Below are 27,182 nucleotides of genomic sequence, written 5' to 3'. Positions count from 1 at the left end.
TTGAATTAATGGATTAAAAAATTGGGCTCAAATAATTTTAGAATATTGGTTTTGGTTTAAAATAATTGCTTCATCGTTAATAAAAATAGACCTCGTATATTACAAATGAACAAACTTATTTCGTTCAAATAATTATATCTTTTCATCATATATTAAAATTAAAATATAATAAATTGTTAGTTGTATAATATTATAACTATATATAAAGGAGTTTTTTATAATTGTAGGTTTTTTTTTTATATATTTACTATCAGTTTTCCCTTTATTAATACAAATAATTTTATTCTTTAAATTCTATATCTTTATTTTATAATTATTTTTTTAAAATATAATAAATTGTTAGTTGTATAATATTATAACTATATATAAAGGAGTATTTTTATAATTGTAGGGTTTTTTTTTTGTATATATTTACTATCAGTTTTCCCTTTATTAATACAAATTATTTTATTCTTTAAATTCTATATCTGTATTTTATAATTATTTTTTTAAAATATATTTTGTATAAATTTAATAATATTTTTAATAATAATTAAAATAAATAGTTCTTTTTAATCAAAGTAGACACATACGCAAAAAGTAAAAGATTATCGGGCAGAAATATCCTAAGTTAGAGAAAATAGAAATTTAAATATACGATTTATCATGAAGGATTAAAAAATATTATTTTATTGACAGTTTTTTGAATATTTCTATTTCAACACAAATAAGAAAAATAAAAAAAAATCTCTTTAGAATATTTTTTCCGTATATATATATATATATATATATATATATATATATAATACAGAATATAATTACAAAAATTATAAAAAATCGAGTAGAACAATATAAGTAGGACAATCTGTGCGTCTGTATCGGTCATTATCATAGTTTTTTAAATTACAATTTTGTGATGGTAAAAACTATTTTGTTTCAGGTTTGATTTTCAGTTTTGATTTATTAATAAGTTGTTTAAAGAATTTTTTGTTTATGTGTTTTAAATTCGTCTCTTTCTAGTTCATATTATGTAATTTTCTAATCACATTGTTTTGATGAAAAGTTCTAACACGTAAAAAAAAAAACTACAATTACATTTTATTGTTAGGTATTGGGCTCTATTCCTATGTGGAGAAAATGTCTAAAATTTGAGAAGTCCATGTCTCACTTAACTTAGTGGAGAGAAGGCTATAAAATAAAGAGAGACAGAACAATAGAGTCAGAATACACTGAAAGCCCTAACATATAGGACGGGAGGTAGAGGGAAAATTTTGTTCACGTGTTTTTCACAGAGCTGTCACAGTAGAATCGGCGCTGCGGAAATTTTTACAGCAGGTTCGGAACTCATTGCTCTTCATTCTGACCGATCGGATCTTTGATACTAGGTCTGAGTTGGGAGATATTAATTTCTTGGAAGATATTAATTTCGCACTGCACTAATGATTTGTAGAGGTTTCCTCACTTGTTCTTCTCTATTTTGAAAGCTTTGTTGCTTTGTTATTTGGTTGGGTGTTGGAACTAATTTGTACTATTGATTGAGACTCTTTTGTACTCTTATTGATCATAATGAAACTATTTCTTTGACAAATTCTTCGAATGCAAGACAAACGCATTATTAAAATATTTTTTTTAAATTCTTTTACAAAACTTTCCTTCTCAGATTAGTTACAGATAAATAACATGTAATATAGAAAGTAAAAGATAAATAAGATCGTTTTGTTTTTATATGAGTTTAATCATTTATTATTCGGAAATAGCCATTTTTACTAAGTTACACATATTATTTGGACATAGTTACTTTTGGCTAAACTTTTAAAAATAACTTCTTTAATAATGTTGTTTTTGCATAACAACTTTTTAATAGTATAAGTCTATGTTTTGTGTTCATTTACTTGTGATTTTTTATAAGATTAATTTTGTGTGTATATTGTTAGGTCAAACTTTTCTCATAACTTTATAAACTTCTCCACATTAAGAAACAGAATTAAGAAAATGGAGAATGTTGAAAACCCACTGCGTCATGTTGAAACTAATATTTGTATTGTGTGGATTGGGAGTATTTATGCTTAACGGTGTCCTTGGTATGGGTGAAGAGGGAAAAAGAGAGATACCAAACCATGAAAAATTAGACAAGGTTGGGTGGATTAGTTGAAGAATGTATGTAGAAACGAAGAAAAACCGAAGACGGTGGGTTCCACCACAGAAAAAATAATATTTACTTCTTGTAACTAAGTTTTACAATAACAAACAATATAAAATTTATAATAAATTAGCGAACACACAGCGTAAAAAGCGCATGTATGTTCGCACTTCATACACATTTAAGTTAAGGTTAATAATATATTTTTTTAAATATAAAAAATATATAATTTATTTTAAAATAGTTATTAAATATAAAATTAAAAAAATAAAATATATGTACAAAATAGGTTCTAAAAATAATTGTTAAAAAATAAAAAAAATTAAATAACCATTAGAATTAAATTATTTATAAAATAATTAATTTTAAAAATAATAATTAAAGATAAAATTGAAAAAATAAATTGTAAATATAAAAGAGAAAATCTTCTTTATATATAGTTATAAATTAATATTTTACTATATAAATTATATAACAATATTATTTTTTACAATTGATAACTTTTTTAAATATTATAGTTTATTTTTGAAATGATTTTATTGAAAGAAAGACCTTAATTGTTTTCTATTTAGTAATTACTGATAAAAACACTCTTGCTAATGGTTATTCTAATTTTAAAACATTAAATTTACGGTTATATATATAAACATGACTTCATATGTGAATTTAGATAGTCAAAACAATATATGTTGACCGGTATACTAAACATATTAGTAGATAAAAGAAAAGCCGAAATTTTATTAAAAGAAGTTACTAATAATAAACTTTCTTGTAAATCTAATCTCTGACTTTCTTTTAATATGATTTTGATAAAATTTTTATTACTGGTTAACTCGTGGAGTTAAATGTAAGGCATTAAAATTCAAATTGAGAAAAGAAAAAATCTAACTCAATCGCTTTGGTTTATGATTAAGTTGGATTAAAAAATTTAGGTTTAATCATTGATTTGGTTAGTGTTTTTGTCTACAAATATAAAGTTGGTTTTCTAATTTTTTATAATTTCAAATTGATCCGATTTGTGAAAATTGATGTAACTTGATATTTATTTGTGAAAAATTAATGTAAAATTAGTCTTTCCATTAAATTCTGGTTTGTGAAAATCGATGCAATTTGATTTTTTTATTAAATTTATTCACCTTAAATTATTTTGAGTCACAAACATGGACCAATGGACCAATGAGTCACATGTAAATAAAAAAAGTACACTAATTCAAAAGAAGAACAAAGTAAACTTAATTTAATTTGGATTGTGTACAACAATTATTGAATATGTATATAGATAAAAGGATTATTTTTGTGAGTGACACACTCGTGATTCTTTAACAAACAGGAAATTGTGTCATTGTCATGAAGCATATTCTTAAATATAACTGTTAATCTATTTGTGATGACTTAAGGTTGAGGTCATCTTCATTTGTATATTATAGTATACTATTACACTAATCTAACAAACATAAAAGTAGTAGTAGTATTATTATTATACTCTGTTTTTATATTTGTTTGGACAAAGGTGGCAAATTATTTTTTTAATAAATGGTGGAGCTGATGATTGAAAGAACAAAGAGGACATCACATGATCGTTGATCTATAAGAAGAGACTTAGCTTACACTTAAAGTTCAAAGGCAATGAACTCAATCTCATAATTGCATGTACACCATACTCATAAAGTTCACCGGCCATACTCATACTATTACCTCAAAGAGAAACTCAATAAATTTCTAAGAAACAATATCAATTATTTTCATTTGCGGGAAAAAAATCTATTTTTATTTTATCATTTATATGGAAATAGAAATGGAAAAAAAGCTATTATATGAAAAAATGGATAATAAATTAGGTCCGGCCAGCTTATCTCATTGCAAACTTAAAAAGAAACGTTATAAATAGTTTACTTTTTTTACACGAGTACTTAGGAGTCTTATCCATACACCTCATTGTCAAAATCACGTTTAAAATATATATATATATATATATATATATATATATATATATATATATATATATATATATATATATATATATATATATATATATAATGTAGTTTGTTGAATGAGAAATAAAAGTTAATTTGTGAAATCTAAAAATTACGAAATCCTGACTTCATTGAGAAAAATGTGTTAGGAATCAAGTGTTTTCTTTGACAAAATGAATTATAAAATCAAATTAAATGACTAATTGTGTGATAGTCGAGAGTTTTAACCTCTCTAACTTCTTTACTCAGTTATTCTTTCCTTTGCCATTTTTAAATTGATATATTTGTTAACTTGTTACAAGTAAAAGGAATTTATAAAACTTATAAACTTTAGTTTTATTGAGTTTAAAATCAATATTATTAGTTTCTTTATTCATGTTCAAAATTTAATTTTTAACGCTAATATTCAAAAAGACGGCTACATTTGTTATGAAACAAATTAAATTAATTACAAACAAGTCAACAATAGTTCAATGGTTATTCTTGTTGATTTTCAAGTGAGTAATCGATTGAACTTATATTTACACTTGGAGTATCACTGTTGGGTAGAATCATCGGAAAGATTTAACACCAATGAGCATGAGCCTAATCCAAACATAAATGATTGACACCACTTTCAATTCAAAACCTTAAGACCATAGGTTTATGGGCCTTTATCATTGATGTTCAACTTTCTCATTTTCACCTAAGGTGGGACTTAGACTCACACTTTATTCCCAACAATTCTATAATAACAAGTTATATATATATATATATATATATATATATATATATATATATATATATATAATAAAAATATCTAGATTCCTTTTAATGTAGAATTATTTCTACTTGACCAATTTTCTTAAAAATACATCTTTACTTTACAAAATTTAATTTCTAAGTAAAAAAAATCTAAAACAAAAGTAAATTAAACTTAAGAAAGAAATTAAAACTCGGAAATGTAGTTGTAACCACAACTTTTACTTAATTGTTTTAACAACAATAAAATAAAAAAAAACTTAATGCCTCTAAACGCAATTTCTATCACTGTACCCCAAAAAAAATATTAAAATCATACTACACAACACGACCTTTTTATACATTTTTAATTAAAAAAAAACTAATTGAGAAATACATTTTCAAATACAAGTTACCCAATTACGTAATATTTTTAAAAAGATACGCATTTCAGTAAATTGAGAAAATAATGGCATCATTTTGCCTCTAACGCTCTCACATTCAAAAGGTCACTTTAGGCCGTCCATTCCAAAAATCCGAAAGCTTCTCTAAAAGATTCCTTCTTATTTATTTATTTATTTTTACTGATAAAATTTTATCAGAAAGTGACAATTGAAAGGTTGAGTAATATATATATATATATATATATATATATATATATATATATATATATATATATATATATATATATATAATCTCTTAATTCGTTGTTTTCTTTGTGCAATACCGAATTTTGATTCATGCAACATATTGTTAGGCATGTTATATTAGTGGGGATTAAAAATAATAAAATTCTTTAGCACTTAGCACATGCAACTCTTCTGTCATCCACTTTTGGAATTATAAGTTAACGTACGTTAAATTAATTACAGTAGTTTTTTGCAGTAAAACAATTCAGGTTTTGAAATAAATATTTGGCTAAGGCTAATCGTTTTTACAATAGGAATATTTAGTTGTCTTATTTTGTATCTTCAAACATTTTGATCAATACAAATTATAAATATATTTACAAGACAATACATTAGTATAGTATATCTCTTAGTTTTAGGAATAACAAGTCTTTGTTATGAAATTTATAATAGATTTCACTTTCTAATATATACTGTTTACTTTAATTAGAACTCAAAACTTTAGTTAACACTTTGTATGTTCACTTTAAGTATTGGGTTATTTTAGAAATTCTGTTTGTATTTATTTATGATTTATAAATTTCAAGATCTCACATTAATTACATTCTCATATATTCAATTTTTAAATAATTCAATTTTGCAGGTGAAGAGAGAAAAATAAATAAAAACTATATAACTATTTTATTATAGTTAATAAAATAATAAAATTTATTATATATTTAACTCCCTACAAAAGCTATCTTAAAAATACAGATTAAATAGAACAGTGATATATAACTTTAGTTTCAGTTACATAAGTAGCATATCAAATATAGAATTCCTTATCAACTCGATTTTCTAGTAGAGTTGGTTAATGAAATGCTACAAATGTTGCACTTTGCGCGACAGAAAATCTAACATGGCTAAAAATTCCTTAGGACCATGACCATGACCATAACCAACCACGCCAAGCAACATTCTAAAATTCATATTTCTATATTTAAGTTGTTCGTGAGAATCTAAAAAGAAACTTTGTTTAGGGAACACACAGGACCATTACATTACATAATTCATGTTTAGGTGAGATAGATTTTTTAGGTAATAAACAATTTTGTTTATAAAACCTTGTTAAGAAATTAGACAATAAGTCTAACGAGATCTTTAGATGCAAATTCTGAGAGGAAAATAAGATTACGTAAAATTAGGTAAAATTGATGCGTAAAAATCATAGGTACAGAACTGTCGTTAAATAATAATGTGAAATTGAGAAGCAGTACGTGTTTGAGTTTGTAATGATTAGAGTTTAATAAGAAGAAAAAAAAAGTTTAATGCGTGAAGTTTGATTATGAGTAGTATTAAGCATTTTGTAGGATATAATAAAGGAGATGAGATGGGATTGGAAATGGGTGTTGTAGAAAAAGATAAAGAAAAGCGCACGAGGATAGACAGAGAGAGAGAGAGAGAGAGTTTATATCATTAGGAAAAAGGGAAAACATTAGGTAATAATTTGCAGCATTCCCCACTTTCACGTGAGTCGAGTAGGACTTGAAATCCAGCTGCTTCCCACTACTGTTAGAGGATATACTCAGAGTTTCGACAACAAATGTGTTTCACCTCAAAAACCAAAAACCTGAACAACCGAAGAAACAGAAAGAGGAAACAATGCATGGTGGTAGCAGAAGGGCAACGGCAGCACTGCTCCTTCTGTTGCTACAGATAATCAGCCTCGCCGATTGCGGTGGCTCCACGGTGTCCTCCGACGCGGTGTGGTTGCTGTCGTTTAAACGGGAAGCGGACCAAGACAACAGGCTCCTCTACACTCTCAACGAGCCGTACGACTACTGCGAGTGGGAGGGCGTGAAGTGCGCACAAGGGAGAGTGGTCCGCTTCGTCGTCCAATCCATGGGCCTGCGCGGCCCATTCCCTCCGGACACCCTCACGAAACTGGACCAGCTCCGCGTCATGAGCCTCCGCAACAACTCCCTCTACGGGCCCATCCCCGATCTCTCCCCTCTCACCAACCTCAAGTCCCTCTTCCTCGACCACAACAACTTCTCCGGTTCCTTCCCCCCCTCTCTTCTTCTCCTCCACCGCCTCCTCACTCTCTCCCTCTCCCACAACAATCTCTCCGGTTCGATCCCGGTTCGGCTCACTCTCCTCGACCGTCTCATCGCCCTCCGCCTCGACTCCAACAACTTCTCCGGCACGCTCCCTCCGCTCAACCAAACCGCGCTCAAACTGCTCAACGTCTCCAACAACAACCTCACCGGTCCTGTTCCCGTTACCCCGACCCTCTCTAAACTCAACGCTGCCTCCTTTTCGGGAAACCCTGGCCTCTGCGGGGAGATTGTTCACCGAGAGTGTGGCTCGCGCTCCCGCTTCTTCGGCCCCGCCACGTCCACCTCCACGGCGCCGTTGAGTCAGAGCGAACAGTCTCGGGGTATTTTGGTTGTGCCTGCTTCTGCACAAACAAAGCGTCATCAGAAGACTGGGCTAGTGGTTGTCGGCTTTGTTGTGGCGGTTGTTGTTGTGAGTGGTTTTGGGTTGTCTGTGGGTTCGGTGGTGAGAAGGAGGCAGGCGGCGGCGGGGAAAGCGGTGGTTGCGGAGGGGGATGAGGTGGAGGGGGTTGTGGAGGTGGAGGAGAGGGAGGTGAAGGTGAGGAGGATGGAGGAGGCGCACAGGAGTGGGAAGCTGGTGTTCTGCTGCGGGGAGGTGCAGCAGTATACGCTGGAGATGCTGATGCGGGCTTCGGCGGAGTTGCTGGGGAGGGGGAGCGTGGGGACGACGTACAAGGCGGTGCTGGATTCGCGGTTGATTGTGACGGTGAAGAGGTTGGATGGGGGGAAGAGTGGGGGGAGTGATGGGATGGTGTTTGAGCGCCACATGGAGGCTGTGGGGAGGCTTCGCCACCCCAATTTGGTGCCTTTGAGGGCTTATTTTCAGGCCAAGGGAGAGAGGCTTGTCATATACGATTATCAGCCCAATGGCAGCCTCTTCAACCTCGTTCACGGTAGTCACTTTCCATTTATTAACATCAATTATGAATTCAATTGCACTGTTTAGTCCGTCCCTGTTTGTATAAATTTTTTCTTCGAGTAAAAAAAGTGTGAAATGAACCAAATTTCTTTCCGTAACTTGAAGGCAATTTTCTTACTCTTGGGATAGAATTTTGTTTTCAAAAGTTTCAATGCATGTGTTGATTTTAATTTTCACAGGTTTGATTTTTTTTGTCCTTTTAACTTATTGTAAATGCTCAGTTCTTCACTTATTGTTCTTGCCGGTTACGTTACACTTCTGCGTTTTCTGCTCTGTAATCAAGTTTTTGAACTTTGGTTACTGTTTCGTCATATTTCGGGAAAGTATAGGTAAGTGTGACTTTGCGCCAACAGTCGCAACTTCTGTACTAAAGAATCTAAAAACTTTGCCATTACAGTCGAAATGGCAATGATGTGCCATTTTCAAAATCTTCATTCTAATGTCAAAATTGGGTTTTGGAGTTGAAGTTTCGAAGAAGACTGAGGATAAATGTTGTGGGGGATGGTGCTTCGATTAGAATTTGATTTGATGGATGATGTGTTGTTCTGCAAAGGGTTGTTGTATGTGGAGTGGTACGCTTTGTCAGATAGGTCTGTATTGTGTGTTGCCTTTTTCTCAATTGTTTTTTACTGTTGTTTTCCTTATGAGCACTGGCTTTCGGGGTTTGGTGGCCGATGTCGACAGTCACGGGGCTGGGTTGTATTTGTTTCTGTTTGGACTATTTTATTTTTGGTTGGGATGTGTGATATGTGTGTACTATTTCAATGCCAGGTTGACTGCGGTGCTTAATACGGTTGACCTTTTGTTAAGCCAAATGCACTTTTATTTCAAAATTTCCAATTTTTATTGCTGTTCAGTGTCAGAAGTCTTAATGTGGCCTAATGTTGTGGGGACCAATCTGTTTCTGATTACGCATAATTTCTTAACCAAGATAGGTGTTGCATGTGCAGGTTCAAGATCGGCGAGGGCGAAGCCTTTGCATTGGACATCATGCCTGAAAATTGCCGAAGATGTGGCACATGGACTTGCTTATATACATCAAGTTTCAACTCTAATTCATGGCAACCTGAAATCTTCTAACGTTCTTCTAGGGACGGACTTTGAAGCCTGTATTACGGACTATTGTTTGTCCTTCTTTGCAGATCCTTCGTTCACTGAAGATTCCGATTCTGCGGCTTATAAAGCACCCGAGGCTCGCAACTCTAGCCGCAGAGCCACATCCAAGTCTGATGTTTATGCTTTTGGAGTGCTTCTATTAGAGCTTTTGACGGGTAAACACCCTTCCCAACATCCTTTTCTTGCACCAGCGGATTTGCAAGATTGGGTGAGAACAATGAGGGATGATGATGGCAGTGAAGACAACCGGCTAGAGATGCTCACGGAGGTTGCCAGTATTTGCAGTGCAACCTCGCCGGAGCAGAGGCCAGCAATGTGGCAAGTCCTTAAGATGATACAGGGAATAAAGGACAGCGTTTCGATGGAGGATAATTCATTTACTGGCATCTCTTAGTTTCTGAACTATATATTTATCTAAACCTCACTGGGCTCTCTTTGTCCTGTTGTTGAAAATGAAAGAAATTTGTCGCTCGTGGACGAACTTAGACGAGTAATTTTGCAAGCCAGGCTGAAAATCAAGCACTCATTTTGCCGAAATCTCACCAGGTATACAGTGAAAAATGCAGAAGCATCGGATGTTACGGTTCTATTATCTGCCGGGGCTGGTTTGTGCAGTTTTTCTTAGTTCTATAGACACAGTAACATAGAATTATAATGCATTTGAGTTATTGAAATTTTCTCCGTTTCTCTGACAACCAAGGGAGAAAAAAAAAACTGAAAAAGGTTGAATGGAGACTTGACTCAGCTGATCTTTGAAGGAAGTTTAAAATACCTTTAATCTTAGCACAGTAGTACTTTTTGTTGTTTATGTGTATATTGAAATTCAGAAATATATATTTGAAATTCACAAAGTTATTTTTAAATTTTTATCCAACATTAGTCTCAGTCCCCTCCTTTTTGGTCAATCTTAGTTCTAGGAAACTAGTTTTGCCTACACAAGAAAGCCCATTCCTCTAAAGGCAGTAGTAATTTTAAATGAACTATAAAATTTGGTTGAGTCTGTGTTGAACAACTTTCTTTTTCTTCTGTCAAAGGCAACTACGTCAGGCTACACCGTTCTACTGTAATTTGTATCAGACAGCCACACCTAGGTGTGGGGCAAGCAGAGGACCTTTTTTTTTTTTTTTTTTTTTTCTGGAAATGAACTTTGAATCTGTTTCAAATTCAAAACCAATTGACATTCTGTCCTCCAAGAAGGGTTTCGGATTCATATTGATGTAGAAATAAATTTCAAATTGAAGATAGGTTTCAGAGAATGAAAAAGGATGGAAATAAGGGAAAAGGTGGAAAGGTTTATTGGATTAAGGAAAAAAAGAGTGGAAGGGAAAATGAATGAAATAAAAGTTTGAGTATTAATGTAATAGATAGAGTTTTAATTCATAAAATTTTAAAATTCAAATTTTGTTTATGATAAAATTTAGTTTGCTCAAAATAAAAAGATTTTAATTGATTGAATTAATTTAAAATAAAATGTGAATGGTAGAAATTAAGTTAAAATAAGATGAGTGATTAATTTAAGTAAAAAAGATTTTAATTGATGAAATTATTTTAAATTGAGGATAGTAATATTTTGATAATTTTTTTTATGCAATTTTGACCTCACTAGTTCAATCATCTTTAAATCACCAAATCATTCCATTAAAAAAAATCAGAATAAATAATTAAAAGATGATTAGAAGAGTTAAAAATGGATGAGGAAGAATAGGTAAATATCGTTGTCCATATTGAGAAATGATCAATTAAAATCGATTTAAATTATTTACCATAAAGCATAAAAGTAATTGATTTCTGCTTACTAGGAAATCAATTTTGTGAAGCAGATAACTGATTCCACGGGCCCAGAATCAATTCCGTTTCGGCAAGAAATGATTCATCTTCGATCAAAATCGCTTATGCTTCGTCATGAACTATTTTTTTCTTCTTCTGTTTTCAAGTTCAGTTGTCACGATTCAACTATGGTAGGTCAAGCTAGCACAATTTTATAATGCAAGCGAAAAAAAAGTAAGGATAATCCAAAAATTACATTTACCGTGACTTTCTCCGTCTTTCTCTTCAAACTTGCGAGAAACCTTCAAATTTTTCCTATAAATCAACACTCTCATCTCGTCGCACATCACCTTATCTAAAAAGGAATAACACCCTCAAGTTCGTTTTCACTAACAAAAATAACTTTAAAACAAACCAAGTATAATAAATATTCAATATTTTTGTAGAGTTTAAAGTAAAATTTATTTCAAATTTCAACAAACTTAAAAGTTAATATTCTTTTAAAATCCAATTGAGTTAAATTTAACTTAGTTTTCTAAATTAAATTCGAACACTAAATGAACTCCAGGGGACAAAATCACCTAATAAGAAAACTATAAAAGACAACAAAAATATAATATTTTAGGTGGTAACTGTTATTAGGATGTTAAACAAAATGGATGTTTAAATAACCTTGTCCGTTAAAATGTTTTTAAGAGGGGAATTGAACGTGGTAACTTTTTAATTGTTTCAATTTATTTCAAAATACAGGTAGTTTTCTGTAAATACTTCTAAAAGATGAAAATGAAAAATTGTATAAATTAAGTTTTCAGTGTTAAATATTTTCAACTGAGTCCGTTAGATTTTTTTTTTCATTAGATACTCAATTTTATAGTTTTTTTTATTGAATTATTACCTATTAATTTCTTTTCATTAAATTGAGTCACGGTCGTCATTTTATTTTCTTTTCTCTATCTATTAAGACATGTAAGATTTTGTTGCAATTAATTTAAAATGGTTACTATCATTAACTGTAACATTATTTTAAAATAATCACAAAATCTCATAAACAAGAAAACAAAATGAAAGAACGATATAACATTCATATGATTCAATTAACTAAATTTATATAACACCAACTTAATTCAAAATTATAAAAATTGAGGACCTGATAAATAGAAACAAATTATTATAGACTCAATTAAAAATATTCAAATGAAAAATTTAAAACTTAATTAAACTTTGAAATTATTTAAAAGTAATTTATTATATATTTTTAAGCGACTTATATTGTGAATTAAGTTTTCAAGTTTTTCCTCAATTTCAGTATCTTCATGTTTCCGCTGTAATATACATGAAGACACACGCGACTAACTAAATACAGGGATATTTATATTTAATGATATATATTAAGTCGAACTTTGTAATGTCCATTAGCTCAGCCATTTGTGTTTCCAGGGACTGCGGTGGATCTCAGTCGCAATGAATTGAAAAAGCATCAAATATAAAGACAATTAGCTGACATAAACAACACAAGAAATTTCTGGATATATTACATCTGTACAAGAAAAAAGACTTTCACGCTGTACTGATCACAATTCACAAAATTTGTAAAAATAAAAAACTACAGAATTAACACGAGGCAACTTCACAAGCTGCATCCATATCCTAACCTATGCACATGTTCAAGCTACCCGATCAACCTATATTACCATAAATTCCGTCCTCTGATATTGTCCATGCCTATCTACGCCTACCATCTCTTATTACAACTTACAATCTACACAGAATTATCACAACTTTCTCCAACAACCAAATTGTATCTCAGCAAAAAAGACCCTGACAAGTCCAATTTACATCATGCCTGCATGCATATTGTAAATTTATGAGAATAATTCCAGCTTACAATCCAATTTTCAATTATAAATAAATTACATGAAACATTCAAAAATCAGCTGATTCTATTCAGTGTCCACGTATTCTGAACCCAATCAGTTGGAAAGATCAAAGTGATATGATAAACGAGATATAAGCACTTACGGAGAAAAAGCATAAGTCAGCAATGTAAATAAATCACATCCAATTATTGCTTTTAGTTCATGAGTGTTGGGTTATATATCATATGAGAGTTATAGTCATCAGGTTCTATATATATTTGACATTTGTCTTAAACATATAAGATATTTGACATCACTTTTATCCTAATACCTTAAGATAATATATTATAGGTTTTTATTCTTATATAGTGTTTAACTTTGTCTATTCTATCTAATGTGGGACTTCGACTTATACTTGGACTATTTCCAATAATGAGAACTTTTCAATCAAAGTATTTAATTCCTGATGAAGAAATTAAAGGATGAAACTCATTTTATTAAGTTAAGGTACATTAGGAAATTTTAACTCATTTTATTTTCTTTTTCCAGTAGCATATATTTTCAGTTAGTTCATACGCATAAGAATCCATGTCATACTTTTTCTTAGGTAGTACGTCAAAGATTATAAAAATACGTTTAGCAAGAAGTCTTGGGCGTCAAAAATAGCTTGCGAAAAAACAGGGTAAAGATTACCTGCAATCAACTGTCCTCTTGGCAAGCCGTGTTGAAACATACCAGGGGTCGATATTCTGAATCATACATGTTCCTTACTATGAACTTAAGATCACATCACGTTAATTAAAGCTTGTGCTCGAGGCCTTGACCTCATAATGGTCTCGTCACTGTGTTTGATCCATTCTGAGAGTTTCCAGGGCTTCTGCCACTTCCATTTAAACTGTAGCAGCCATTGATGATGACTTCTCTTCCACTTCCAAAGTTTTCCGGCTTGTCCCATAGCAGCTAGCCTCTTAGTTGACAGCTCCCCAATGGGTATCATCTGAATATAAAACAATTACAACTGAAAAAAAAAAATATCATCGTCATCAGAGAAAGAGAATGGAGCAGGGTACCTTTCGTGCTTCGTTTAAAAATGTAGCCGACTCCGTGACAGACCAATTAACAACTCCAGGTGTGAATTTGAGTTGCTTTGGTGCAGGAAGTGACATTGGAGACAACGGATCACTCATTTCATCAGCAAGGTGTTTCAACGACCGTGAATTTTCCTGATTTCAGTCAGAAGCTGAATATAAGTATAATATAAATGAATGAAAGATTAAATTTGAAAGATGTCTTGCGTGATCAAGAAGCCACAATTGATCTAAGTCAAGATCTAAATAATAGATATAAATGTTTTGACCTCTGATAAAACAAAGGTTATGAGGTTCTAGACGGTCATTCAAAATCATCTGCTCCATTAGAAGTAGTACATCCTATACAAAACTAATTCAAATGGTTGTTACCAGACAACCTGTAGCTGTCTAATGTTGGAGCAGAAACATTTTACCACACAAACTCATGTTTATTGCAAATAGAATGAGTAAATTCTCACCAATGCTGGTGTATTCAATGTGATGGCAACAGCTTGTTCCCTTATTTTTTCCTCCTTTACAAGTTCTTTTCTTCGTGCTTCACTTTGTTGTAATAGTGCTACAAGCTCATTTAGTTGCTCTTTCAAATCATTAAGTTCCATATTCTTTGCCAACAGTTGGCACCTGTAAAGATGATGCTAGCTACCGTTACTTGAAATATAGGAAACAAAAAATTTAAAAATCTCAAAAAAATTGGAATTTAATATTGCCAACCGAACAAATACCCAGGTAAAAAATAGAGCAAATGCCCAGTTCATAAAGTGGATAAACTCAGTAGAGAGGAAATAATCATATCTGGTAACAAAACCATCCGACAAACTGCTCAGATTCTCTGGTTATTTACTAAAGATTTATTTTTTCCTTGGAATACTAAGAAAAGTTCGTAGCTAGAAATCCATAACTCTCTACACTGCAGTCAACAGATATAAATAAAAAGCTAGAAAAGCTAAATTAGTTCCTCAGATATTCCATACGCACCTTGCTTCAGCAGTAGCACTGAACAAATACTGAAGCACATTCTTTGCATCTCCCATTGAGCGTAGCTGATTCCAACGACCACGGTTGTTTAGCGTGCGTTCCCTTTCTTCTGCTTCAGTAAGTTGTGAAGCCATGGCTTTCAAAGCAACTGAAGACATGCACAGCATGTTCTCAAGAGAAGCTATTCTCTCAACTTTTGCATCTGGCGACATGGATAACAACCTAACAAACAAATACAAAACATGACAAAGACATGAGTTACATCTATTGCTCCAAAATAGCAACAGAAAGACACCATGCATTTACGGAAGTATGAAAATAAATTCTACCTCAAATATTTGCTCTTTCCTTTCGGAACACTCAGCTCATCTGAAAACTGATCCTGCTTTAGTAAAGCCAACTCTTCTTCCAGTGCAGCTTGGCTAAAAATATTCAATCAAGAGTCAATGAAGTGAGTTTGGGAGTGTGGCATTTTTTACTGGAAAGGAAAAAGGAGGAAAAATCGTGATCACTCACACTTGATTTTGTTTGTCAAATTCAGCACGAACTTCATGCACGTGAACCATGACCTCTACCTCCTGATCAAGCCACTTCTGGAGGGATTTTTCATTGACCTGGACATACAAATCAGATTACAATTGTCTTAAACAAATTTGTTTGAAATTGTAGATAGCAGGAAAATCAATTTGAAAGGTATGTGTAAGGAAGGAACTCTAAAATTATACAAATTTTATTACGCAAGTAGAGAATTCAACAGCAAAATTTCATTAAATACAATTTAAATAAACTTGTTTGTTACCCTGATTCATAACTCATACAAAGATTATGAATTTCACGAAGGATTCACAAGGATGGCAAAGTTTCACTTATGGGTTCAAGGGTCAGTTTACCAATTTGAGTTTGTTTATTGCAACAGTCATGTTGTCTCTTAAGTTGACAAATTACTTAATACAGTATGTAAGATAAGCATAGTTTATTACCAGCCCGGGATGTAGATGTCCATTTGAATAAACTGAACGAGACACCAAAAAAAAGTTAGTAAACTATAATATATACATCTATATGTGTGTTTGTATACAGTAAAAGGAAAATAATTCCAAGTTCAGTTCTACCAGAGTTGTCACGAGGAGACGATTTACGGGATTCCAACAGTTCTTTTAGCCTTTTTGTAGCCATTGTTGCTTCCTCTGTCTTCCTTTGAAGAACCTGCATTCAATAATTAACCATTGATACTTGGTTCTTATTTCATATCAATCAAAAGGCAATTTTATATATCTTCAGATCTTTGACTTACCATTTTTTGGCGATGGTTTAGAGCCTCAAGTTTATGTCTTTCGTATTCATTCTTTCTTCCCTCCTTTTTCAACTGCTTGAAATAAAAACAAAAATTAAAATTACAAGCACGGAAAGTTTCTAAGTACAATAAACAAATAGAGTTAAAGTTTGAAATAACTACTATATAAAACATCACAATAATAAAATTCTAGAACAAAATGAATATTAACATTCTACTGACCATTTGGCCACAGATACTCTGATACCATGTCATGAACAAATATCGCAATTTTAGAAACATTATGAGAACTCAAATACTTCTATATCTACATTAGTCATTAAATGCTATGTAAACATGGATTCAATAATTAGATGGGGTGAGATTAAGAAGCACAAGAAAATTGCAACATATAACAAAAATTTGGCATGCCATATTGAGACAAAGCACAGAGGAGTGCTCAGAGGGATCTCAAATTAATCACAGTAAGACACATTGAAACTCCTCTGCAATTTTTAAACCATAAAACAAATTATGAAGACAACAGACATCTTTATAAAATTAAGCAAACCACCTGGAGCAGCTCCTTCTCACGAGAGGCCTTCCATTGTCGAAATTGTTCAGCCTCTTGTTTCATTTTATGCTGCAACTGAACCTGCAATGTATGCGAATAGAATTGTTGGAAATGAAAACAGAAAAAGAGCAGTTGATAATGCATCCACTCAACAAAATCAAAACCGGCCTTCTGAGCCTTGATATACTGTATCTCAGCCTGCAGTCTTTTTGCAGCTTCTTCACTCTTCTCTTTTTGCTTTAAGAGTTGCACCTGGCTTTCTTGTTTCTTCTTGAGGTCTAAAATCTGATGTTTCAATATTAAAAAAATTAATAAAAAAAAAAAAAAGTCATGGTCAAAGAATGACAACCTTATGACTCGAGAATGACATTAAAGCGAGTAAAAAAATAACCTGTGCTTCCAATGCTTTCAACTTTTGGCCACGAACATCTTGGGTTTTGTGTGCTAGCCCATCTGAATTAGTAGCAAGATTCTCTACCTCATGCCATAATCTGTCCCTCTCTTCCTGTCATTGTTAGTCCAAAATCCATCATTGGGATAAAAATAGACTTCTAACACTGCACTTCATAAATATTTAAAATTAAATAAGTTCAGTCCAACCTGTACTTTTCTTTTCTCCTCCTCAAGTTCCACAATTTTCTTCCCAAAATGTTGTTTGAGTGCCTCAGTATCAACTCCAATGAGCTTCATCTCAGACTGCAAGGAAAAGAGGGCGATAGGTTGAGAAAATCAGTAGAAAATCCATCACTCTGTTTGAACATGATGCAGAATGATATGATGAAAAAAGCCTAATGTTTATCCGCATATGGAAAATCATAAAGTTTAACACTCATTTACTGATGTATGCTCTCTGTGGCCCTTGTGATAGTAGCATATGAATCAATTAAACCAATTAGCACACTCCAATACCCTTCGTGGTTTGCTTTTTGAGAAGTGCTGACTAGGCTAATACTTTGAAATAATTTGAGTTGACTTCTTAACGCTAGATAGAAGCCAGAAAATTGCTTGAGTAATGTATTTCTATTATACATAGATTCACGAGTTTGCAACTCATTAAATTTGATGTTTAACAAAAAAATGAATTCTGAATTGTGCTTAATTAGATTAAAAAAATAAATTTCAAAGCAGGCATTTATTATCACTTCTATCCACAGTCTCAAAAACAAATTATAAAAATGAAACCTCTTTCTGCTCCAACCGCTTATTCAACTCATTCATCTCTTTATCCATGGTATTTTGTAATAGCACATGTTCCAACTCTTTTTCTTCTTCGTCAGTTTCCCTTGAATCTTCACCTGCAAAATGGGGAAAGAAAGGAGAACGTTCAAATGTTGAAGACTGAACCAAAAGTATAAAAGCTTCACTCAACAAGTCCAAACAAGCATAGTGGGGAACAACTTAACATCTCAAACACATGGTATAACAAACAGGTATAAATCTACTACTTAATTTTGTATCATTCATCCCCAAGATTCCCATGCCCGTAGCAAAGCACAACAAAGCATGATGTGTAGATTTGATGATTTTGATGATGCATGCACCTCTAGTTGTTGGTGTTCTACTCTCGATGGTTCATTATCTATAGTTTCATCAAAATGTAAAACATGAATAAATCTCAAAGATAATCTAAAGCAAATTCGCTTTGAAAAACTAGTTTTATTCTTTTTCTGAATATAATAATTGATTATGTTCAGAAATAATTGATTATATTAAGAAATAATCAATTATGTTGGTCAAAATTTGGTTTTCACATGTTTCAAAAATAATTGATTATTTCAAGCAATAACCTATTATGTTGAGTAATTTTAATACCCCACATTCACAAATAATCGATTATATTTAATAATAATCGATCATATTGATTCAAAATGTTTTCTGGGTTACATGAAGAACATGATAATCATTATATTTAAACATAATCGATTATATCGGTCAACAATCATAAATCTCTATCAAATTGCTTTAAAAAGAGAATCCTTCAAGTTTTCTTATGAAAACACCACCTTTCAATATTTCAAAAAAGAGCTTAGTGGCTTTCTAAAGAAGAGCTTTCTTGGAGTATAACATATTACATTTTGTTTGAAAAAAGTGCTCAAGATTTATCAAAAGGGGTGATCATACTATAGGATTTTCAATAATAATATGTCACATACCAAGTAATATCTTTCTTTGTTTTTCTTGTAATCTAATTTGATATATTTGCACCAATGTTTGACGTGCGTTGTAGATAATTGTGTTTTCATTACCTTTGCAAATTTTCTTAAAGGTGTTTCAAGGAATAATTTGTACATCTTGTTCTAGTTACATAGGTGTTTTTTGTAATTGCATAATTCAAGATGTTTAGTGAAAAACCCAACTCAGATTTTCTAGGTTAACTGTATGTAGGTTCAGGAAACTAATATAAATTTTCTTGTATGTTCTTGAGATTTTTCTTTCAATCATCTTGAATTTTTATTGTTTTTGGCATTCATTAACTACTGCATTAAATTTCTCCCATCATCGTCAATTTTAAGCAAAGTTTTCTTCCAAATTGTAAAAGACTTTTGTGTCAATCAATTCACCCCCTTTTGATTGTGTTTTTAGCCATTCTTTGTTATACATATATGCCAAATGCAAACCTTCCATAAATGTGTAATATGTACTAGAAGCAGGAACTGGAAATAAAAAACATATTTTTCCAAAATAATGGAGCAGGAGAACGAGCTATTCATTCCCTCTCCCCATCCACCAGTTTTAAAATTCCTATATATAGATATTCTTAAATTAAAAATAAAAATCAGTTTTTGACTAAAAAACCAGCTTAATTCATGTCTACCAGATATACTTCCAACCATGGGATGGTCAGATGAATCTAAGCTCTGAAAGCGCCTCTCAAGCCCATCAGCTTTCATGAGATAAATGTTTCTATCCTGAGAGAAAAAAATAATAATAATTATGAGATAGTGTTTAATCAACAAAAAAAAAAAAAAAACATGCATTTAAATTTTAAGCATTCTCCTATTCACATACTGCTGGTTCATCGATTTCACATCTCTCTACAAAAGCACATCTACTGCGATATTCATGAAGTTCTCTGTAAAGATATTCATTAGTAGCCTCAAGCCAAGCAATCCTTTCCTTAAGAACCTGTACAAGACGAGCAGCAAGATATACATGAACCAGAAAAGATCTCGTGCTAACTTAAAGTGCAAGTCTCAGTTAAGACAAATACCCGCACTTCATCAGAGGGAGCTGCTCCCCGAGAACAGAGTTCAGCCTGCAAGTACTTCAACTGTTGGCGCATTTGCTGCATCTCATTGGATATTAAATCTCGATTAACCTGTAAAGTTAACAATATAGATTGTAGCATATGAAACTTGACCAGAATGAATTTCCTTATCTTCCTCAAATAAGAGGAGAAGAATGTAATATATAAAAGAATTGTGTAAACTTACAACAGGCTTATTTTGAATATTGCGTGCACGGTTTGCATATTTGAGAGTGTTAAGAGTTTCCTCAGCATTGACATCAGCAGGACTTATGCAAGCTGGGCAAAGAGGAACCATTTTGGGATTGAAAAGCATGTAAAAAAATTACTTTTGATTAGAGAAACAATATTATTAATTTATCTATACAGTACTGTATTAGATATACACATTAAAATATCTAATTAATATGTCTAAAAGAGGAAAAAATATCTTCAATTCATCATGTAGAGTACAAAGCCAGCATATGCTTTAATCTGAAAAGCAATGAAAGTGGCAGATATGCTTGGCATCAGAATCTTTTCCATCAAACTGCATGATGAATTATGTCTATATGGCATGTAAAAAAAGGCATCAGTAAGTTTTCTTAAAATGTAATAAGAGAAAGGAAAATACAGTCCATCAGATTTTGTGATATTATATGATAGGAAGCTACCCAAAAATAATGACAAAAAATGTCTTCGTGAACCAAGAACCCACAAATGTTACTAAAAGAACTTAAAATTCGTTAACTGGCTCATACATTAATAAAATAAAAACTCCACTGCAATAAGCTGGCTTCAATACAAAATTAACTGGAGAGGAATATTTCCTAGTTTAAGTGGATTGAACAAAAAGCAAAGCAGGAACATGCTTAAACACAGGTATTCAGAGCCATGAATCAACTTTCAGAAGTATTACCTATCATGACAGTTTTGCTGTTTCCACCAAGTGAATCCTGCAACAAGGGTCAGTGACTTTGGATCAAAAGTTTCTTAGAAACTGACATTAAGAAACTAAGAATTATTAGTTCCTACCTTAACTGGAAAGGGTAAGCTCAAAAGAATGTCAACACCAAAATTTAAATATTTGATACACTGAATACTTTGAATTTTGTATTCAGTAGTTAGTTCCTTGAAAGCTTGAAAACCACAAAGAAGTTGGAGTCCAGAAATATTTATACAGAACATAGAATCCTTAACTGGCTAAATTTTGAAATATATATATATATATATATATATATATATACACACACACACACACACACACACATACACACATAATCATTGCAAGGAATTTTCATGGCATTGCACAAACCACTAAAAAGGAAAGGTATGGCAAATATGATCTCAGAAAGGCAAAAACAAGAGACAATTGACTAGTATCGCCAGTTCTAAAAGCTATCCAAATGGAAAAAACATAATTAATCAGTCTTTAGATAAATAGGGGCCATATCACCTGAGAGGAGTGATTACTTGTAAAAGGAACAAATCTTGATGTTTAAACCATACATTGATAGTCTGTGTATGTGAGTGTTTATAGATATAACGAGTATTCCAAACAATAAAATATCCCTAACCTGTAAGAGTCGAGTGAGTTTGCTATCACGATAAGGAACATGCACACCTTCCTTTCGCTTTTTCTCATCACCTAGTGCACTTATGACATTACCAAGAGCAAGAAGACCTTTGTTGATGTGTATTCCTATTGAAAAATAGTCATTAAATCCTTGTCATTATAATTTCAATTATTGGAACACTCTCTCTGACTCAGAAGTATACAAGGTATTCAGGTTAATCATGTATTGCAAACCTTCTTTCAAACGAAGGCCATCAGAACCTGTTCTTTTAGCTCGTTCAGATCCAGCTAGATCTACCAAATGGAGCTTTGCTGAAAGGTATTCTTCACCCATATCCTCATCTGAAGAGTCATTGGTGGTAGAAACAGAATGGAGCTTGTGCATTTGTTCTAATGTAATTGTGAAAATGGCATGTGACCGACTAGTACAAGCAAAAGAGGAAATAACAAATTATTAGATTATAAAGATCAAATTTAATGGAAATCACATCATGGGACATAAGGAATTAAGTTAATTTATATGGTGGCATTGACTATTAACCTTTATCTTTTTCCACCTAATTAATGGTTGTATCTCTGCTTATGTTCTTGTTAGGGATCTTCCCTTATCCTCTTGCAAGAGAGTTTAAGTAATAAATTTACCACATTTACTGTTATCACTGACAAGAAAAACTGTTAAGTAATTAAGGAAATTTAAAAAGAAGTAGCAGACAATTTGGTGGGGGTCTTATAAAAAGGACCAAAAGAAAACAGCCCAAAATGGTTCTTGTAAAAAGGATCAAAGGTAGCTTGCGCCAGTGGTGCTGGCTTGGAAAGGTTTACAATGAAAGAAAGTAAAATTTCACATCAAACATTAAAATATCAACGGGCCAGTATGTGCAGTGTAAGGAAACTACAATTTTCTTAAGCATCCGAACACAAAATGACAGCATCAAGTATCATTTATTTATTAGGTGGACAAGGAAGATTGAGAACTCATTTACCTGGACAGGTTGTTCATATTTGTACTTCCCGTTGCCCTACTTAAAGAACCCTGTTCCAAGTATGCAGACATCTCATGTAATGTACTTACAGAAATTTCAGTTATTCCTGCCAGTGTTATTATTCCATTTGCTGTTTCACGAATTTGTATTGGTGACTTCCCAGGAACAGTTATTTTTCCAGAATGGCCATTAGAGTTGGAGGTGTCTGATTTGCCCAAAGATACCGTATCCAACAGGTCCCTGACCTCTTCCTTTAAAATCTTCAAAATCAAATGCATAATTAAGTCCCTGACAAGAATAAGAGTTCATGGAAACATTTCCTATTTCTATGAAGAGCAATGCACAAGCACAGCCAGCCAATGGTATGTTTGGATCAATGGTTCAAAAAAGACTGCCGTGTGGAAAATCATTTCACATGGAACATCCTCAATTTGACCAGTTATTTAAACCGCATATAAGGATTCAAATTTAAAAAAAAAAAAAAAATTTAACGTACGATTCTTCATATACAAACCCGCATAGCGTAGTAGATATACCTCAATGAAGGAGACTCGCAACTGAAATTCTGTTTGATGCTTTAGTGTTTCAACTTTGTTGAATAAGGCATTCATAACCTGAGGAATTAATCCGATCCGACAATTGTCATTATAGCCAGTTCCCATGGTATACGTTTTCCCAGATCCTGTCTGTGGCAAATACGAATGTCAAATACAAAAGATGAACAGAATGATATTTCTCAACTTCAACAGTCCTTGACATGCAAGGTGAACCTAACCTGACCATAGGCAAGTACTGTAGCATTGTATCCTTGGAATAAGCCATCAACCAATGGAGCAACGCATTCCTCAAACATGTCAACCGAAGGAGATCCACCATTTCCATAAACATTATCAAATGTAAAGGAATGCGATCCAATCTGAATCTGGTCATTGAAATACCATAATCAAATTCTCCGGAGCCAAAAGCACAAGAAATGTGCACACTCACAACTTCTCCACATGTACCAGAAAAATATCAGAAAAGTACGAGTTCATAGTCACAATCTTCAAAAGAAGTAAGCTTTCACCATTGAAATGCACGCAATTTAAAGCTCGTCTTAATTCATTTCATACAGTACATCGATGCAGAAGAGCGTGTTTCTCTAAAATTTAAGTCCATGGTCCAAACAGTAGAACAAGTTTTATTTTTCTTAAGGTTGCATGTATATCTTCATATAAATAATCATTTTATTTCCCTGTTCTGAGGTTAATACAAAAGGAAATTTTCCAAATATAATTTGGGTGAATTGACTAAAAAAATCTTAAACAATCTGATATAAATTCCCAGAATTGAAATCATATGTAATGGCAAATTTTCAGTCCCATGGATCAATTTCATTGCGCGTAAGATAAAGAAAAACAACGAAAAATGCCAAACAAGAAACCAATCCATAATAGGACGAGCTGAGTGAAAATTACTCATAGCATGAAAGAGGAAAATGCCTCACTCATCCCACGACTAACAATAATATAATCATAAAGTACAAAAGTAAAACTCCATAATCCTTTCGAATACCAATTTTATCAAATCAAACAACCCCAAATTGTAAGTGAAAGAAACCTGTGAAACTGGACTTCTATTAATTTTCTTTTTCTAGAAAAGGATTGAAGCAAATTCTAAGTTTCAATGCTAAATAAACAAGAAAGGAATCATAAATGCAGCCATTAATAATAATACTTTTATTTACCCAAAAAGAAAGAAAGAATCTTCCAAATGATAATTAAGCAAACCCGGGTGCCGAAAAAAGAAGAAGACGCCATTAATTAATGAATTGTCCGCAAAACGACAAAGCAAATACTAATAACTATTACTATAGTAAAAAACAAAAAACAGAGAGCTGGAAATAAAAATAGAAAAGAAAAAAGAAGGAGGAAGATGAGGTGAATGAAGAAGAGAGAGAGTACCTGAGGCTTCCCAGGCGTGACGGAAACACATTCAATGCAACCTTGCTGTCGTTCATCGGCAATGAGAGGACGAATGTGAAGAGCGACTTTAACAGAACAATTCTCCGATGCTTCCATGGGAAAGAGCCAAAAAACGTGAGTGAATGTGTTTTGTGTCTGACTGAACAGTTAGGATTAGAATGAAAGAAAACGATGCAGCAGCAAACAGCAGAAGATAAGAGAGAGAAGGAAGGTGGATTTAACAGCAAGAGAGAGAGAAAGAGGAAGTGGTGGTTGTTGAGAGAAAACGAAGAAGAAAGAAACAAACAAAAAAAGGCGTCGTTTGAAGAGTAGCGGAGCAGAAACCGCTAAGCAACAACAACAACAACAACTTCAACACTATCAGTGTCACTTTTCTTCTTCTTCACTACTTCTCTTTTCTTCTCTTCTCTCTGTTCTATCTTCTATGGCTATGGAGATGCACGCTCTCTCTCTCTCTCTCTCAATTGATTTTCTCTATTTTTATCACTCCTTAATCTTTTTTTAATATTATTTTATTTTTTTAATTAGATGGGTTATTTTGTTTCTCTTCGCTTCTCTTTTCTCGTGTTAAGTCCCCGCCTCCAACTGTCTTCACTCTTCCCTTCCCTCTCTGCCACTCTCTTTTCCCTCCACTTTTATTTTTTATTTTTTATTTTTTATTTATTTATCTCTCTTCTTTAAGTTAACACCGCCTCCTCCTACTGCAGAAGGACAAACAAACCAACTCCTAATTAATTTATTTATTTATTAAAAAAACTAATGATGAAAGGTATTATATAAATACCGTTTTGTGTGGCGTGTGACCTAATGATACGGCTTCCTTTGCTTTTCTTTCTTTGCTTTCCATTCTTATTTATGATTTAAAAGTTTTTTCCGATAGAGTTTATATAGAATATATATATATATATGACTCGTGAATTTAAATTTCAAGTATATATCAATGTTAAATATCTGAATAAAAAATATCCTATATGATAATCCTACTTAGGAATTGTATTTGAACAAAGAATACACGTTATTATACATTATGAATAGTGGATTAAATATGGTTTTGTCGTTTACTTCTTAGTAAATTTTAAAATTAGCTCATTTCGAAACTTTGAACCAAATTAATCATTTATTTTCTCAAAATATATAGATTTAGTCATTTAATCAAATTTTGTTAAGTTTATTCAATATTTCAAGCGCGTTTTATAATAGTATTTAACTTAATATTAAAACAAAAATGTGTCAAAAAATATAAACAACTAAAATACAATCTTCAAATACATACGAAATATCAAATAAACTTAACAAAAATTGATTAAAATGACTAAATTTACGTATTTTAAAAAATAAAGGACTAAATTAATTTAAAATTTCAAAATTAACTAATTCCAAAATTCATCGAAAATTAAAGAATTAAAAATATATTTATATAATAAATGTAATACATGCACTCTTATTTGTTGGATACATAAATATTTATACTTCTCGCGTGCTTAGATTACTTTTTAATTCCTAAGTTACGCTTCTTCTTTTTAGTTTCTGTTTCTTTATATCATCCATATAATTAAATAAATCCTATGTCTTAAATCTTTTTTCAATCCAACTCTTCAAATAATATTAAGACTAAATCATAATCATAAACTTTTATAAGTGAACAGAAAATATAAGTCTGATATAAATTGTTATTACTTTGTATTATGAAAGTTTTTTAAGTGATGAAAGATTAAGAAAGTTTCTATAACTTGAGTAAAGTTTGTATTGTAAGTCATAATAATTTACTGTATCATATAAGTGGATAATATTCCTTATCTTGGTCAAATGTTGAAAAAGACGATAAATAATATGATAGATGCAAAATTTATAAGGTGAAAATTCAATGTATATATGTATTTTTTGGATGACCGATGGTTTTGGTAATATAAATTGTTATTATTTTGTATTATGAAAGTTTTTTTCCTTCCGGTAATGTAACAATCTACTTTACTAATGACATTTTTAATATTATCATTTGTGAATTAATTATTTAATTTAGTTCCGATTCTTTATATATATTTTTAACGGAATAGTTACATCATCCCCGCATATAAGTCTAAAACCTCATTTTAAGTATTTTGAATAAGATTCATGTTTCTCATTTTCTTAAATAAGTTTTCAAAAGTATTTAATTGATCCATTATTTATGTTCACATTGATTACCTTTAACTTTATAATGAAGTCAAAACTTTGACTAAGAATTATAACAAGACTCAAATATGGAAAAAAATATAAATAAAAATTATTTCTAATTCTCTTCCAATTTAAAATTATAATTATGATTTTAAGCCTTTAAATGACTTT

The 27,182-nt window shown here is 31.8% G+C and overlaps 2 protein-coding genes across 3 annotated transcripts; one reads left to right on the top strand and one right to left on the bottom strand.

Annotated features, from left to right (window-relative positions):
* The first annotated feature begins 6,834 nt into the window (after positions 1-6,834).
* LOC114178257 (Leucine-rich repeat protein kinase family protein) lies at positions 6,835-10,446 on the top strand. Its single transcript, XM_028064065.2, has 2 exons — positions 6,835-8,430; positions 9,407-10,446. The coding sequence occupies exons 1-2, from the start codon at positions 7,083-7,085 to the stop codon at positions 9,964-9,966; spliced, it is 1,908 nt and encodes a 635-aa protein (XP_027919866.2). The 5' UTR covers positions 6,835-7,082; the 3' UTR covers positions 9,967-10,446.
* Positions 10,447-12,837: 2,391 nt separating this feature from the next.
* On the bottom strand, positions 12,838-25,393 carry LOC114179078 (kinesin-like protein KIN-4A). 2 transcript variants are annotated; one of them, XM_028065286.2, is made up of 26 exons: positions 24,837-25,393; positions 23,669-23,815; positions 23,430-23,579; positions 22,894-23,153; positions 22,145-22,332; positions 21,912-22,036; positions 21,254-21,290; positions 20,543-20,634; positions 20,320-20,427; positions 20,118-20,234; positions 19,924-20,017; positions 18,291-18,403; positions 17,709-17,804; positions 17,500-17,613; positions 17,277-17,393; positions 17,109-17,189; positions 16,556-16,627; positions 16,374-16,467; positions 16,242-16,273; positions 15,778-15,875; positions 15,591-15,683; positions 15,262-15,483; positions 14,745-14,907; positions 14,266-14,418; positions 13,889-14,192; positions 12,838-13,182 (listed from the first exon to the last, which is right to left on the bottom strand). In XM_028065286.2, exons 1-25 carry the CDS (start codon positions 24,951-24,953, stop codon positions 13,980-13,982), a joined length of 3,096 nt encoding a protein of 1,031 aa, XP_027921087.2. In that variant the 5' UTR covers positions 24,954-25,393; the 3' UTR covers positions 12,838-13,182; positions 13,889-13,979. The 2 variants fall into 2 exon arrangements, with proteins under 2 accessions (XP_027921087.2, XP_027921088.2); XM_028065287.2 differs by lacking the exon at positions 24,837-25,393 and having other exon boundaries at positions 23,430-23,575.
* Positions 25,394-27,182: the final 1,789 nt, after the last annotated feature.

The sequence above is a fragment of the Vigna unguiculata genome, chromosome 3 (genome assembly GCF_037176805.1).
Source record: "Vigna unguiculata cultivar grain cowpea cultivar isolate G323 ecotype 2 chromosome 3, ASM3717680v1, whole genome shotgun sequence".
NCBI lineage: Eukaryota > Viridiplantae > Streptophyta > Magnoliopsida > Fabales > Fabaceae > Vigna > Vigna unguiculata.
The sequence above is the reverse complement of the archived record's forward strand: the minus strand, read 5'-3'. Positions and strand labels throughout refer to the sequence as shown.

Coding starts and splice junctions, on each gene's coding strand:
- LOC114178257 (XM_028064065.2), top strand. CDS start 7,083: ATGCATGGTGGTAGCAGAAGGGCAACGGCAGCACTGCTCCTTCTGTTG. Junction 8,431..9,406: donor CCTCTTCAACCTCGTTCACG/GTAGTCACTTTC, acceptor TTGCATGTGCAG/GTTCAAGATCGGCGAGGGCG.
- LOC114179078 (XM_028065286.2), bottom strand. CDS start 24,953: ATGGAAGCATCGGAGAATTGTTCTGTTAAAGTCGCTCTTCACATTCGT. Junction 22,333..22,893: donor AATATGAACAACCTGTCCAG/GTAAATGAGTTC, acceptor TGCTTGTACTAG/TCGGTCACATGCCATTTTCA. Junction 21,291..21,911: donor AACTCACTCGACTCTTACAG/GTTAGGGATATT, acceptor CCCTTGTTGCAG/GATTCACTTGGTGGAAACAG.